We start from the raw sequence: 14,461 nt of genomic DNA on the forward strand, positions 1-14,461 counted from the left end.
AGCTATGCAATCTCCTTCAACAAAAAAAACTGCTATGCTTCCTGCCAAAATGGACTTCAAATTTACCCATGTACAACTGTCTTTTTCAGATCTTTGACGACTTGCTCAACCTCTCTTTCTCTGCAGTATTCCAATGTCCTCTGAGGTTAATTTTTAATGCATTTTTGTCTCTTCAGCACATCTGTCAGCCATAAATTCATTCCTTCGTAAGTCATCGACTGTTCGTCAATACTTCGAAAACTTGGCCAGAAACAGATTATTAAAATTATATTGGAATTATGTGATCCAAACAATTTTGAGCTCCAGTTAATTCTCTGTCTCAAATAAACACCTAAGTAAATGAGAACACTCATGCAAAAAGGGATGAATTCCTTGGATCCAATTACAGAAAACCAAAATAACTGTAGCATCTAGTCAGCCTGTTTCTCCCTTTCCCTATGGATACAGGAAAATCTTGAAATGTAGGATGTGTGTAAGGTGAATGGATACTATTAGCATCCATTGAATTATGATGATCTTTTAGCTGAATTCAAATGGTTGACTCAAACACGAATCTTAAACACAACATCTGTCCAATTAGTAAAATGGATTTGAACTTTCGAATGGCATGGAAGCCATTTTGTTGTTGACTTTTTAAAATCTCGCAAGGATCTCCCTGCAAATGGAAACATTCACCAAAAGACAATAGACAAGTCAGTGATCTAAGCAGCCAAAGTAATAAACAGTTACACTGTGAAAGGAGGAGATAGTAAATATAACAGATGATTGTCTTAACCAGAACGATCTCAGAGCTTAATGAGAACCAACCTCCTCAAATTTCAACAAACCACATTTTGCTGAGATTCCTTCGTTTTCCAAATTTTTCGCTTGACCTTTAAAAGAATACCATCATCTAAGATGACTACAGGCACAATACAAAAGCAAATAAGAAAGTAATAACCTGCGAAGAATCTTTATGCACTATTGAACCTCTGAGAGATAATGTGAGACACATGAGTGAGCTGTCATGTTTAAAATTTGAGGGCAAGTATAGGTCATCTTTTTCTTTAAAACTCAAAAGCTTATTGCTGGAATTATTCTGCTGGAACATTTATTTACTTGGGCAAAGAAAGAGAATATTTTGGCCACAGGAAAAAAGAGAAACCCAAATTCCCTTTTGAAAGGACCAGCTGGATCATTTCTGCAATCCATTGGGTTCATGAAAGCCAGCTCATTAGCTTACTGCTTTGAAGAAAAATCTAATCACCTCTGGTTATTTGCTGATCTTCTCAAATTTTATAAGCATAGCACATTTGTGAAACTTTTCATCCCCGGGGTGTCCCTATAATGTCAGAGGCACATCAATTGAAGGTCAGCAGCGGTGAGAATCGCTTTGTCTCTGAACTGAGTTTTGATCAGTTACCCCAAAAAACCATTTGTGAATTGCATAAACTGTTAAATACTCACCGACATTCAGAAAACTAATGTATTAAAAAAAACTGAGGTGACAAGAGAAACCATCACTGATGTCATTTGAAAAATATGCAATCCATTATGACAGAATTGCGGTACTCCTGCATATTTCAGTGGTAAACAGACATTCATTTGACCAACATTTCCGTTCTGCAAAAAGGCTCCTCAAACTGCATTCAGCTTCCAAACTTTTATTGTTATGCCCAACACAGACTTACAGAAATTGATAGATTTTGTTCAATTAAAATAGCACTCTTCCATTCACTACATGCAGAAACTTAGACATCCCAAACATTGTTTCAGGAAGCTCCAAACTACATAAAAAGCATTGAAGGAAGTCAATGTTACATTTTATCCTTAATCTCAAGGTCTAGTCATTGTCCTAACACATTCACCGCACTTATTAAACTTTGTGTTGTACTGGGTCAAAATCACTTCATTATTGCGAAAAATTAATCAAAAATACTTTGCCACCTGTCTCTGTATTATGTTTTGTGAGTATGTTTTATTCACTTTTGTCCCAAACCACTAGCGGGGTGCTTAATCATGATTTGTGCCACCATTTGGGATCAGGGATATTGGAAGGGGATAGGGGCACAGAACAGGAGAACTGAAGGACTGCTTTGCCTTGTTGTAAACAAACAAGTTCATCACAGGATGTTGTCAAGGATTCCTGCAGGAAATAGGAGAGCCCAAAATAGTTACAAGTTCATCTTCGAGAAAAGAAAATCTAATGTAAATGTCGGGGAAGCAGAATGAACGTCACACACTGGATTTCCACATCTCTTTTTTTTTCATTTTGAAAATTAGAACATGTGTGTATTGCCCGTGAAATCATTCTGACTGCATTAATATGGCACAATATTTTGTGGGTCCTTTAAATCTCTTATGCATGCAAATCCACATTTAGCAAGAGATTACTGAATGCTGCAAGGCACCTGAAAATGTTTGCCAGTCTCCTTTCCTTCTACACTTCCCTTCTGAAGTACCTATATTTCACTCTGTACACATTGGGGTCATCAATAATCCTCATCATTTGTACCATTTGCCACTCTCTCCTGCTTGTGGGAACACTCTGAGATTGTCACGAAACAACCTCCTGCTGTAAGACAGACTGCTGTTTCATTGCAGTTTTGCCTAAACTTGTGTTGAAATTTACTTGCTGCAAACGCCTTCTTGCTCCTTTTGAAGTTGGACCTCCTCCAAATCAAAATTATTCTGGATTGTTCCTTCTTCTCTTCTGGAGCCAAAATAAATATCTTATGATATGGTGCTTCCTGAAATGATCCATGTCTGATATTTGATCGATAGTGTGTGTGTGTGTGTGTGCACAATAATTATAGAAGTGGTAGTGCAGGTTGAAGATATCATCAGGATTCTGAACTTTAAAAATTGGAGCATTGTATGAAAAACAAATATGTTCTGACAAATCATTATAAAAAAAACTCCTGATATGCCCTCAACTCTGGTATTTACCAACCACACTTCAGGAAGGGATTTGACAGGGTGCACAAAACATTCCCAAAAAATATTACCAGAGATGACAAACTAGACAGCCCTGTGGAGAGGCTGAAGAAGCTCAGGCTGCTCTTGGAGAAAACTAAGAAGTGATTTTAAAAGTGCTCAAAATCATAAGGGATTTGGTTAGAATGGATAAGAACAATCGGTGCCTTGTGACAGAAGGCTTAAGGAGAAAAGGACACTGATTTGAGATGATCAGCAAAAAGAACCAATGGTGACAAGGAATTTTTTTTTTCAATAGCCTATTCAGGAACTGGAAAGCTCTGCCGAATAGTGTGGTGGATGCAGCTTCAATTGCGGTCTTCAAAAGTGAACTACAATTTTCGAAAGGAGAGGTTTCGCAGTATTACACAGTAAAAGGACTTAGGAGCGAACGTAGGCAAGTCCCTCTTTGAGAGCTGGTACAAACATCAAATCATTGTCTCTGGGCTATTACCATTTGATGGCTGTATAACATTGCACAAACTGCTAGCTCCCCAGCTATTTCCTACCGCTTTGTCATATTCTGAATAATGATTCACTTTGTCATGCATGCAATTAAACTGACTCAGCAATTATTTCGCTGGATCCTGAAGAAACACAACTTCCATTTTCCTCACCATTTGCACTGTCAACATTTCCAGAACTGCAATTGATCGAAGAGAACAAATTAAGTCATTTAGAACAGGCAAACACGTCCAGAATTAAATCCAACCCAATTCAACAACAAAAAATCACAGTGTTGAGAGAGGGGTCCTTTTGACTTCCACAGGATGCCCACAGGCCTTCATACTGAGGCAGTGCTGGGGTGTGGGTTGGAAGAGACAGAGCAGGGCAATAAGGAGAGAAAACCATTTCTTCAGTATTTCACCCTTGTTGAAAGCCGTTCCTGCGCTGTGCAAGAACTTGATACTGAAAGACAAGCAAATTTCAGTCTACCATTGAAAAGCTTTGAATGCTTTATGCTAATTCAACATTATTCCATCTCTTAAAATAAGCCAAACATTGCAGAAGCAGTGAAGCAGTTGCTTCATGTGATTGCTGTTGTCTGGATTGGTGCTCACTGCACTGCCAATTGGGGTATCTTCCTGAGGCAACCCTGACATAATCCTACAGCAAATCCCAACAGTTTCCTTTCACAGTATTAGATCCCAAATACCATACAACAGGTTTAATCTGTCGTCACATCAAATTTACTTGTCAATTACTCCTTCAGTTTCTGACAAACTTAGGTTTCCACCCACTACACAGTGTGACATGTCAACATTTTCACAGCTGCAACTGGTCACAAAACACCAAATAAATCATTTTACTTGTGCACATGATCACATTTTTAATTTCTGGCACTCTTATCTTATTTTGGCTGTGAGGGGGAGCCAGTGGGTAGATGAGGAGTAAAGAGGTCAAATAAAGAACCTCTACACTGGGACAGACAATAAACATCCCAAAAGAGAGGATTTAAGTTTAACTTCCTCATCTCTGGCAAAGAAACTCAAGCTCTTTACAGACTATTGACAATTCAACCCTCACAAGCACAGCTTGTAACTCAAAGTTTGATTCGGAGCACTGATGTAGGAATTTGTCATTGCTCAAATTCACTGAAGCTTAAGGTCAGATTAGTCACCAGTGGCTGTTTTGCTGAAAAAAAATCATTTTTCTTTCCTGCTCTTTTAACAGTTCTGAGTTTCCTTAAAGACCTGGACAGAATAAGCTCAGGATTAATTCCAGGTCTCTGCCTGACTCCATGGATACACATGGCAAATGGCCAATTTAGATAATTCAAAATGCAAATTATTCAATGGCAATATTGTATGGGAGAAATACCAAGGCTCGGACACGGGGAGCAGGTCACATTCTTAATTGATAACATATTTCTTCAAATGTCACAGACGTTTGGAGGACACTTCAATGAACTTGGAGGAAGTTTGTGGGGAGGGTGCAGCTGAAGTAGGAAGGAGGAACACAGAGAAGTGCTGAGGTGGGGTAGAGGAGATTAACCCATTGCTTTAGTATTTTTACCAGAGCCACATTGTCCAGAAATATAACCTCAATATTGATCTGAAAACAATTTCCCATCTCAGTGTTTTGGATGCTTCAATGGTGATGCTATCATTTAAGGTAAATATCTCTACCATGAATTTTCTAGGAAAGCAGTCCAGCAGACACTTTAATGTGACTGCCATAGTCTGGAGTGGCATTCATTACATTGCACAAAAAGTTTTGAAATCAATGATACTCCATCATTCCCTTTTCACACTGCTGCATTCCAAATTGCAGAATTAAAACACATCAAAAGTACTTCTGATCAAACTTGCTTCCTCATGGTTACACAGATGCCTGGCAAACTTTGATTCCCACCCACCCGACAATCTCTCCGGCCAAAATATCTGCAGCTGCAAGTGCTCATGAAGCACAAATTAAGGAAAGGATTTGCATCTACAAATGACTTGTAAACATTGAAAATAAATTTTGAATCCCAAAATGCTCTGTATTTCAAGTCCTCATTTGGTCAAAGTCCAGATGAATGACTACACTAGATGGTTTGCTTTCCAAATTTTCAGAGAAAATATGTAGGACACTCCAGTTACATCGGCTGGTGCATTTGAGGGGGGGTGGGAGGTTTCGCAGTTTAGCATTGTTGCAAGTTAGATCACAAGGTCTGGATGTTGAGGGCCAATCAAATTTTCACTGAACATTTTTGAATGTTTTCTATCGATCAAAGGCTGAAATGTGTCATTGATTTAATTACTGGCAATGGCCTCGGAGGGATTAAAGCTGTTTCTTTAATGTGATTTTTATTGTCTCGAATGGCGATATAATCTTTCAAGAGCTACTATATTCACAGCAATTTCTTTTCATGGTATGTATTATGAATGAAGCACAGAAGGATGAAACTTACTTTGAAATTGTTGCTGTCTCTTTTGGTGAACCTGGTTCTTCATCTTTCTCAGAGTTTGGGCTGTCAAAGGTTTTAGACCTGCAATTATTTAAGACCACAAAACCGTAAGACATAGGTGCAGAAATTAGGCTATTCGGCCCATTGAGTCTGTTCTGCCATTTAGTCATGGCTGATAAGTTCCTCAACCCCATTCTCCTGCTTTCTCCCCATAGCCCTTGATCCCCTTGATAATCAGGCACCTATCTGTCTCAGTTTTAAATTTCCTGGCCTCCACAGCATTCTGTGGCAGTGAATTTCACAGATTTAAAACTCTCTGGCTGAAGAAGTTTCTGCAAATCTCCAATTTAAAAGGTCTTGTCTTCATTCTAAGGCTGTGCCCTCGGGGCCTCGTCTCTCCTACCAATGGAAGCATCTTCCCAACAACCATTCTGTCGAGGCCATTCAGTGTTCTGAAAGTTTCAATTCGATCACCCCTCATCCTTCTAAACTCCAAATGAGTATAGTCTCAGAGTCATCAACCGTTCCTCATATTTTAAGGTTTCCATTCCCTGGACCATTCTCGTGAACCTCCTCTGAACATGTTCCAGGGACAGGACATCCTTCCTGAGATATGGGCCCAAGTCTGCACGCAGTACTCCAAGTACGGCCAGACCAGAGCCTTATAAAGCCTCAGAGGTACAGCCCTGTTTTTAGATTCATATCTTTTCACAATAAATGCCAACATTGCATTTGCCTTCCTGACTATATAAGGCAAAAATTAAAGACATTTCAAACAAGCACTTGCACCCAGAAGTGGCTTCATCACAAAAGGACCATTGAAATATTTAGTGTCAAATCCATAAGACCATAAGATATAGGGGCAGAATTAGCTCATTCGACCTCCTCAGTCTGCTTTGCCATTCAATTCTGGCTGTGATGTTTCTGAAGCCCAATCGCCAGCCTTCTTCTGAAACCCTTGATCCCCTTATTAATCAAGAACCCATTTCTCTCTCTATCTTAAATAGTCCGAATGACGTCGGCTTCCTGCAATGTTTTCCTCAGATTAACCACTCCCTGTCTGAAGAAATTCTTTCTTACCTTAGTTCTAAAGGTTGGCCTCTTCACTCCGCGACTGTGCCCGCATGTCCTAATCTCTCCTCCTAGTGGAAACATCTTCTCTGTTCCATGTACAATCCTTCCAGGCCTCTCAGTATTCTGTAAGTGCCAATAAAATTCCCTCCCATCCTTCTAAACTCCATCCTAAACTGAACCAAAACCCTCAACCACTCTTCAGATGACAAGCCCTCTCAAGTTTTCAAGTCCTATTCAACTGGATTTGTTAAACAGGCAACATTTCTGATGTATGTAACTACAATAGATCGAGATTTGTTTTTCCCTTCCAAGCTCTAACAGGTGGTTTGCAAGTGACAGGAGTTGAGTCTGGAAGAGGAGCTGGGGGAGTTGCAAGGAAGAAGGGATTTCAACTTTCACACAAGTTCTCAAAGCACAATGGTCTGGATTTTTTTGGGCGATGCGGGGAGGTGGGACATGCAATAACACTGCAAACAGAGTTAGAGAGTCAAGTTTTTCAATATATTTACCGGCAGTGCACAGTCCAATGTTTGGAAAAGAAATATTCCATTAAAGACTGTGTGTTAATGCATGGCCAATCATTCGCTGACAATTAAATTGGAGGTTGGAGTATTAGGAAAATGGCAGGGAGGGAGTTTACCACCTACACATTGCAAAGCTATGTGACATGGGCCAGTTCTCTTTTTCACCTGGGCTCTCCCTGACATCTAAGGACTGCCTCCCTCACTTTCCTGATGGCGCCCACTTACACAACCTCAGTGACAATCAGCATTAACAGTAGGGCTGAGAAAGGTGCTGATCTGCCATCCCTTTCACTGGACTAGCAGCTGTCAAAACTGAGCCAAACCGTCAACTGGTGAGTAACCCGGCAATGATCTCTTTGTTGGTCACCGCTGGAATCGGCCAAGGCCTCCAGGTTGCAGTTCCAGCAGGAGGCCTGCAGCATGAACCACAATCTTCCATCTAAAATTTCTTTTTACAACACTAAGAACAGAGCAAATATTAGAACAACAGCCAACTGTTTCTTTAATGTAAAAGAACAAACTACAGAAGCCGACAAGCTGAAAGAAAAGCAGACATTGCTGGAGAAACTCAACAGGTTTTGCAGCATCTACAGACAGAAAACAGAGTTCAAGTTGAGCCAAGCGACACGTCTTCAGAGATGCGAAGTTCTGAACATGGGAACCTCAACTCAAAATGCCCACTCTGCTTTCTCACCACAGATGCTGCTAAGTTTCAGGAGAAAGTCTCTAAATAATGTTCCTGAAAATGGCGGCCTCCAGAGTTTGCCCTTCACATAGTTGTATTCTGATTCAAGCATCATTTCCTCACGCATTGGATCAATACTTACTTTCTGATCTCAGCAACTGTCTCTAGAGGAATTGGATTTTCAAGCTCCTCACAGCTCGGAATGTTAGCATTGTTTCCGCTGCTGAAATTAGTTGTGAAGAATGTCATTTTAAACAAACACTTGTACCCAGTAATTCTTAGCTCATCGGTAGTTTCCTTTGTATTCCTTGTGCTCTGAATAAAGCAAACCTTAACCACATATTGTATTCAAATTTACTCTTTCATGACAGATTTTAGAGAGCATGGTTTCCCATCTACCTTGTAGTTTGCACCGTCAGGTGATCTGCAAATGGTCCTAAAAGTGTTATCAAGTAAATTTGAGGAAACATCCACATCCACAAGAAAATTATCTCCATACACCTGAAAGACATTGAGTCGGCATTTCATGCCATTGAGAGCTAATTTTCTAACAACGGGTCAAGACGCAACTACAGAATATGGTCATTGGTCTCCCCAAAACCCTGAACGATAGTTTACAGGATAAGACCGTGAGACTGGAGTGTGGTTGTAAAGACAGAGAGAGGGACAGAAGGATGTAACAGATTCATATCTTCAACATTTTATATTTGTTGTAAAGTCTAAAAATATCTCAAACAAAGAGCTCCTGGCCCAAATATAGAAGGGCAACCAACTTTCCAATGAAGAACTTCAGATACTGTCTGTACATACAGGGCTGAATGTCCCAAGTCAACTGGCCTTGGCCTGAGACATGACATTCCTGGTAAAGTGGAGGGGAGTTCAGGAGGAAAGCTGAACTCTCTTCTGCACCATTATACTGTATTGTCAGCGGTGGGCAAAGTAGCCGGCTTAACGACGCACTGGGCATGAATTAAGTCACCAGCTCAGAGCTGCACATGTCTGTCTCTCTGGCAAATATTGGAGCTCCTCAACTCCTACAGTGGACATTGGCCTGCAGATCTCTTTTGTCTCAGCTCAGCAATACCAACCGTAATGACAGCAAAGAAAAGATTGCAGCTCTGCCTCGATTTCATTCTTGGTCAACTGTTTTTATAAAATAGATCACCCTCCAGATGTACTGCGAGTAGGTTTTTCTTCAAAACCTTCACAGGAGATTTGAAAGACACCACAGGCAGACTGAGGGGAGGGGAGAAGGTAGGAACCTCAATTCTTCAACATGTTGTATCCTTAATTCAGAGCTCAGCTATCTAAATGTTTGGTGACAAATGGAGATCTGAATAGTGAATGGATGAGCAATTTTTCACTGAACACTTTTGGATCTTTTCTGTTGATACAACTTTTCTTTTTAAACAAACAAAATCTGTGTAGATTTTTGATACAATCAAGCAACTTTGTTAATGTGACTGCTGCTGTCCAGTGTTTGCTGCATTGCTGTGGGAGGAAGGCCCTCCATAGATCTTACAGGAAGTGCCAGCAGGTTTTTTAACATTGTTGTATTTTGGATGAAACTTAATTAAGTCACACATTAGACTGAAGCTTACTTTGTGCTCACTGAATCGATTACTGGAATCTCTTCTGCCTCTGAGGTGTCAAAGCTTCCATATCTGCAATTGGTCAGACAGCACAAACTAAGTGATTTTAAACAAGCTTGAATCTACAATTTGCATTCAGCCACTGAAAAACATCTGAAGGTTCAGGATTTCGGCATTTGAAGCCTTGATTACCGAGTTTGTTAATACTTTGCATTGAAACTCCAATTTGGCATTTTACAGCATACCTGCCACTTCCCATACAAGGAGGGAAGAGTAAAGCATTCAATGTGGTTCAGTCTCATCTGATCGTAACTTCAAATCTACATTCCTGCCTCTCCTAATGACCTTTCACCTCCTCTCCCTCAACAAGTATCTGTTTATCTTTGCATTTACAATATTCCAGAGCTCTGCTCTGCATTTAATTGCTTTCCAAATTACTTAACATGTCTGTACACGATCATTTTGTGATTCATGCACGAGGATACCCAGATTCCACTGTATCTCAGAGCAATGCAATCTCCCTCAATAAAAACAAAACTGCTATTCTTTCTGCCAAAATGGACTTCAAATTTACCATATACAACTCTATTTGTCAGATCATTGACGACTTGCTAAACCTATATTTCTCTGCAGTATTCTGAAGTCCTCTAAGGTTAATTTTTGAGCGCATCTTTGTCACGTCACCAAATCTGTCAGTCATAAATTCATTCCTTCAGAAGTCATGGACTGATCGTCAACACTTGGAAAACTTGGGCAGGAACAGATTTTTAAAATTATACTCATACTATACGATCCTAACCATTTTGAACTCAAGTTAATTCTCTGTCTCAAATAAAAACCTCAGTAAATGAGAACACTCAAGTAAAAAGAGATGAATTCCCTGGATCTAATTACAGAACACCAAAATAACTGTAGCATCTAGTCAGACTGTTTCTCCCTTTCACCACGGATAAAGGAAAATTTTGAAATGTAGGGTGCGTGTAAGGTGAACGGATGCTATAAACATCCGTTGAATTATGATGATCTTTTAGCCGAATTAAAATGGTTGGCTCAAACACTAATCTTAAACACAAAATCTGTCCAATTGGTAAAATGGGTTTGAACTTTTGAATGGCATGGAAGCCATTTTGTTGGTGACTTTTTAAAAACTCCAAGAATCTCCCTGCAGATGGAGACTTTCACCAAAAGACAATGGACAAGTTAGAGATCTAAGCAGCCAAAGTAATAAACAGCTACATTGTGAAAGGAGGAGAGAGTAAATATAACAGATGATTGTCTTAACCATAGCTACCTTAGAGTTTAATGAGAACCAAACTCCTCAAATTTCAACAAACCACAGTTTGCTGAGATTCCTTGGTTTTACGAAATTTTCGCTTTACCTTTAAAAGAATACCATCATCTAAGATGACCACCAGCCTAACACAAAAGCAAATAAGAAAGTAATAACCTGCGAAGAATCGTTGTCCACTATCTCACCTCTGAGAGATAACATGAGACACATGAGTGAGCTGTGATGTTTCAAATTCTACGGCAAGTATGGGTCATCTTTTTTTAAAAACTCAGAAGCTTATTGCTGGAATTATTCTGCTGGAACATTTATTTAGTTGGGCAAAGAAAGAGAATATTTTGGCAACAGGCAAAAAGAAAAACCCAAATTCACTTTTGAAAGGTCCAGCTGGATCGATTTCTGCAACCCATTGGGTTCATGAAAGCCAGCTCATCAGCTTACTGCTTTGAAGAAAAATCTAATCATCTCTGGTTATTTGCTGATTTTCTCAAATTTTATAACCATAGCACATTTGGGAAAATTTTCCTACCCAGGGATATCCCTCTAATGTCAGAGATACATCAATTGAAGGTCAGCAGTGGTGAGAATCGCTTTGTTCCCGAACTGAGTTTTGATAAATTACCCCAAAACATCATTTGTGAAGTACATAAACTGTTCAATCCTCACCCAACATGCAAAAAACTAATGTATAAAAACTGAGGTGACAAGAGAAACCATCACTGATGTCATTTGAAAAACATTTCACCCATTATTACAAAATTGTGGTATTCCTGCATATTTCAGTTGGAAGCAGACATTCATTTGACCAACATTTCAGTTTTGCAATGAAGGTTCCTCACCCTGAACTCAGCTTCCAAACTTTGATTGTTATGCCCAACACAGACTTACAGACAATTGATCAGAGATAATGGGAACTGCAGATGCTGGAGAATCGAATTAACAAAGTGTGGAGCTGGATGAACACAGCAGGCCAAGCAGCATCGTCAGAGCACAAAAGCTGGGTCTAGGCCTGACACGTCAGTGTGTGTGCTCCTAAGATGCTGCTTAGCCTGCTGTGTTCATCCAGCTCCACACTTTGTTACTACAGACAATTGATAGGCTTCTTTCAATTAAAATAACATTTTTCCATTCACTACATGCAGAAACTTAAACATTCCAAACATAGTTGTAGGAAGCTCCAAACTACATAAAAAGCATTGAAGGAAGTCAACGTCACTGTTTATCTTTAATACCAAGGTCTAGACATTGTCCTAATACATTCACCACACTTTTTAATCGTTGTATTGTACTGGTTCTCGATCGCTTCATTATTGCGAAAAAATAATCAAAAATACATTGCCACCTGTCTCAGCATTATGTTTTGTGAGTATGTTTTATTCACTTCTGTCCCAAATCACTAGCGGGTTGCTTAAACATGATTTGTGCCACCATTTGGGATCAGGGATATTGGAAAGCGATGGGGGCACAAAACAGGAGAGCTGAAGGACTGCTTTGCCTTGTTGCAAACAAACAAGCTCATCAGTCCCACTGCAGTCTCTCTTTATGAAGGACTTCAAGTCTAATTACTTTTAATCAAGTTATTCAAACTTATTATGACACATGACATAGGAGATAGAATTTGAATCTGGACCTTTTAGGCAGAAGGTGGAGGATAAAACCATCTGTGTGGAGGATAAAATCCTCCAGAATACTTTAAAAAATGTGGACTTTTCTGATGAAACTGGATGAAAGTTAAAGCCCAAATTTGCAGAGCTTAACGTCCAAGGGATTGGGGTGCAGGTAAGTTCGTGTCTTCAATGAACAAAAAATCGTCTCCCTTACTGAGGGTTGGATGGAGATTCTCAGTTTACTGAGAGTTTGTTTCCATCCGGCTAGTTTCAGCGATTCATTGCCAGAAGGATTAATAACAAAAATTACTCGACAGAACATACTTTTCTATCATTACCATTAAACAAAGGAGATGCTCATAAGATTTATGCTCACTTGTCCAGGAGGATGTACAACACACTTTCAGCAGTGGTATATGCTTTGTATGTCGAAAAGAATGTGCGGATGTAGAAACGCTCCTTGTTCATGAGAGCGATTACAAAATTTTCGACGAGTCTTTTTGAGGTCTCAGAGTTAAGAATTTGAACGTTGGGGGTATCGACAGTGAGATGGGATGGAAGCTCATCTCCTGATGCCTACAGAGAATACAAATTTAAAAAGTAAATGTGATGCAGGAACAATGTTTATTTGTATAGATCTCTGACATGGTAGAAATATTTCAAAATGCTTCACATTTACATAATCATTTAAAAATCGCTCCAAGATTCATGAAGCTAAAACTAGGGCAGGTCACCAAAAGCTTGGTCAGAAAGATTGGTTTTGAGGACAAAGAGGAGATGTTTTGGAACAGTGTCCCAGAACTGGGTAGCTGAACACACCAATGACAGAATAAAGAAGATCAAGCATGCAGGCAAGATCAAAGTGGCCGGAATTAGAAGTGCAAAGATATGAGCATTGAAGGGTTGGAGGGGAATACCATTGATGAGGAGATACAATATGTTCAATCCAATGATAAAGCAGCTGGTCACTTCATGTATTGCTTGAACCATTCAAAAAAAACACAAAGTTAAAGTCAAAACATCACAGAAACATGGCCAGCTAGATTCATGCAAAACAGAAATTTGAGCCTTGGAGTTATTTTGTATCGATCTCAAGAATATTAAACCATCATTTTAAGTAAATAAACATTTAATATTAAATCCCTCCAGCTGACTACCCACTATTTCTCAATTTCTACTTTAATCCAGTCATCAGACGGGCCAGAAAGTTTCCACAACAGAGAAAATGTGGAATTATGTGCAGCAACTTCTGTCTACAGCTCGAGGCCACAGCAAGCAACAGGAAACATGACAGTCTGGCTTCAATCCTGTTTGAATTCTCTGCTAACAATATCACTGACTTCACATTTCTGAACAATATTGTTTTGAGGAATCTAATTACTCTTGAAAGCAAGCTTACATAACTGGAAGGAAAGCAGAGAGGCGTAAAATGTTTGCTGACTTGGCGGAAAATAGAAGGAGGGAGAAACTGAAGAAAAAGGAAACCTCTGTTTTTTTTTGTTCCACAACTCATGCCATGCAAGGTTTCTTCCAATGTGCTGCCGAAGGGTTATCATACTTGATGCTGTGGAGTGTGCAAAAGAAATTAAGAACTCTCACAAAGAACTTCATAGTTCAAATCACATCAAGCACCCCTATATCAAATTCAGTTTCCTTCATGTCAGCAGATGAATATACCTTTGGGATTGGGCAGGGGTCAGGGTGGAGCATGTCAGCAAAGGAGGGAATTGGAGCACTCTTGAAGAAGCCTGATTTGAAATTTGAAATCCAATGTGAACCTCTCAACTTTGCCAGAGTAGCTGGCCGGTTCTGTCAGAATTATGAATCGTCTGTATTCACAGGA

At 39.6% G+C, this 14,461-nt stretch overlaps 1 protein-coding gene across 1 annotated transcript in view; it reads right to left on the reverse strand.

Annotated features, from left to right (window-relative positions):
- The window catches only part of LOC132207743 (ral guanine nucleotide dissociation stimulator-like 1), a 61,142-nt gene that overhangs the window by 32,868 nt on the left and 13,813 nt on the right, over positions 1–14,461 (reverse strand). Inside the window, exons 5-7 of the mRNA XM_059643627.1 lie at positions 12,995–13,194; positions 5,852–5,929; positions 3,521–3,598 (exon numbers count right to left, since the gene is read on the reverse strand). Of these exons, the coding sequence (XP_059499610.1) occupies positions 3,521–3,598; positions 5,852–5,929; positions 12,995–13,194 (356 nt within the window). The remainder of the gene's footprint in view (positions 1–3,520; positions 3,599–5,851; positions 5,930–12,994; positions 13,195–14,461) is intronic.

Source organism: Stegostoma tigrinum, unplaced genomic scaffold (assembly GCF_030684315.1).
Source record: "Stegostoma tigrinum isolate sSteTig4 unplaced genomic scaffold, sSteTig4.hap1 scaffold_143, whole genome shotgun sequence".
Taxonomy (NCBI): domain Eukaryota; kingdom Metazoa; phylum Chordata; class Chondrichthyes; order Orectolobiformes; family Stegostomatidae; genus Stegostoma; species Stegostoma tigrinum.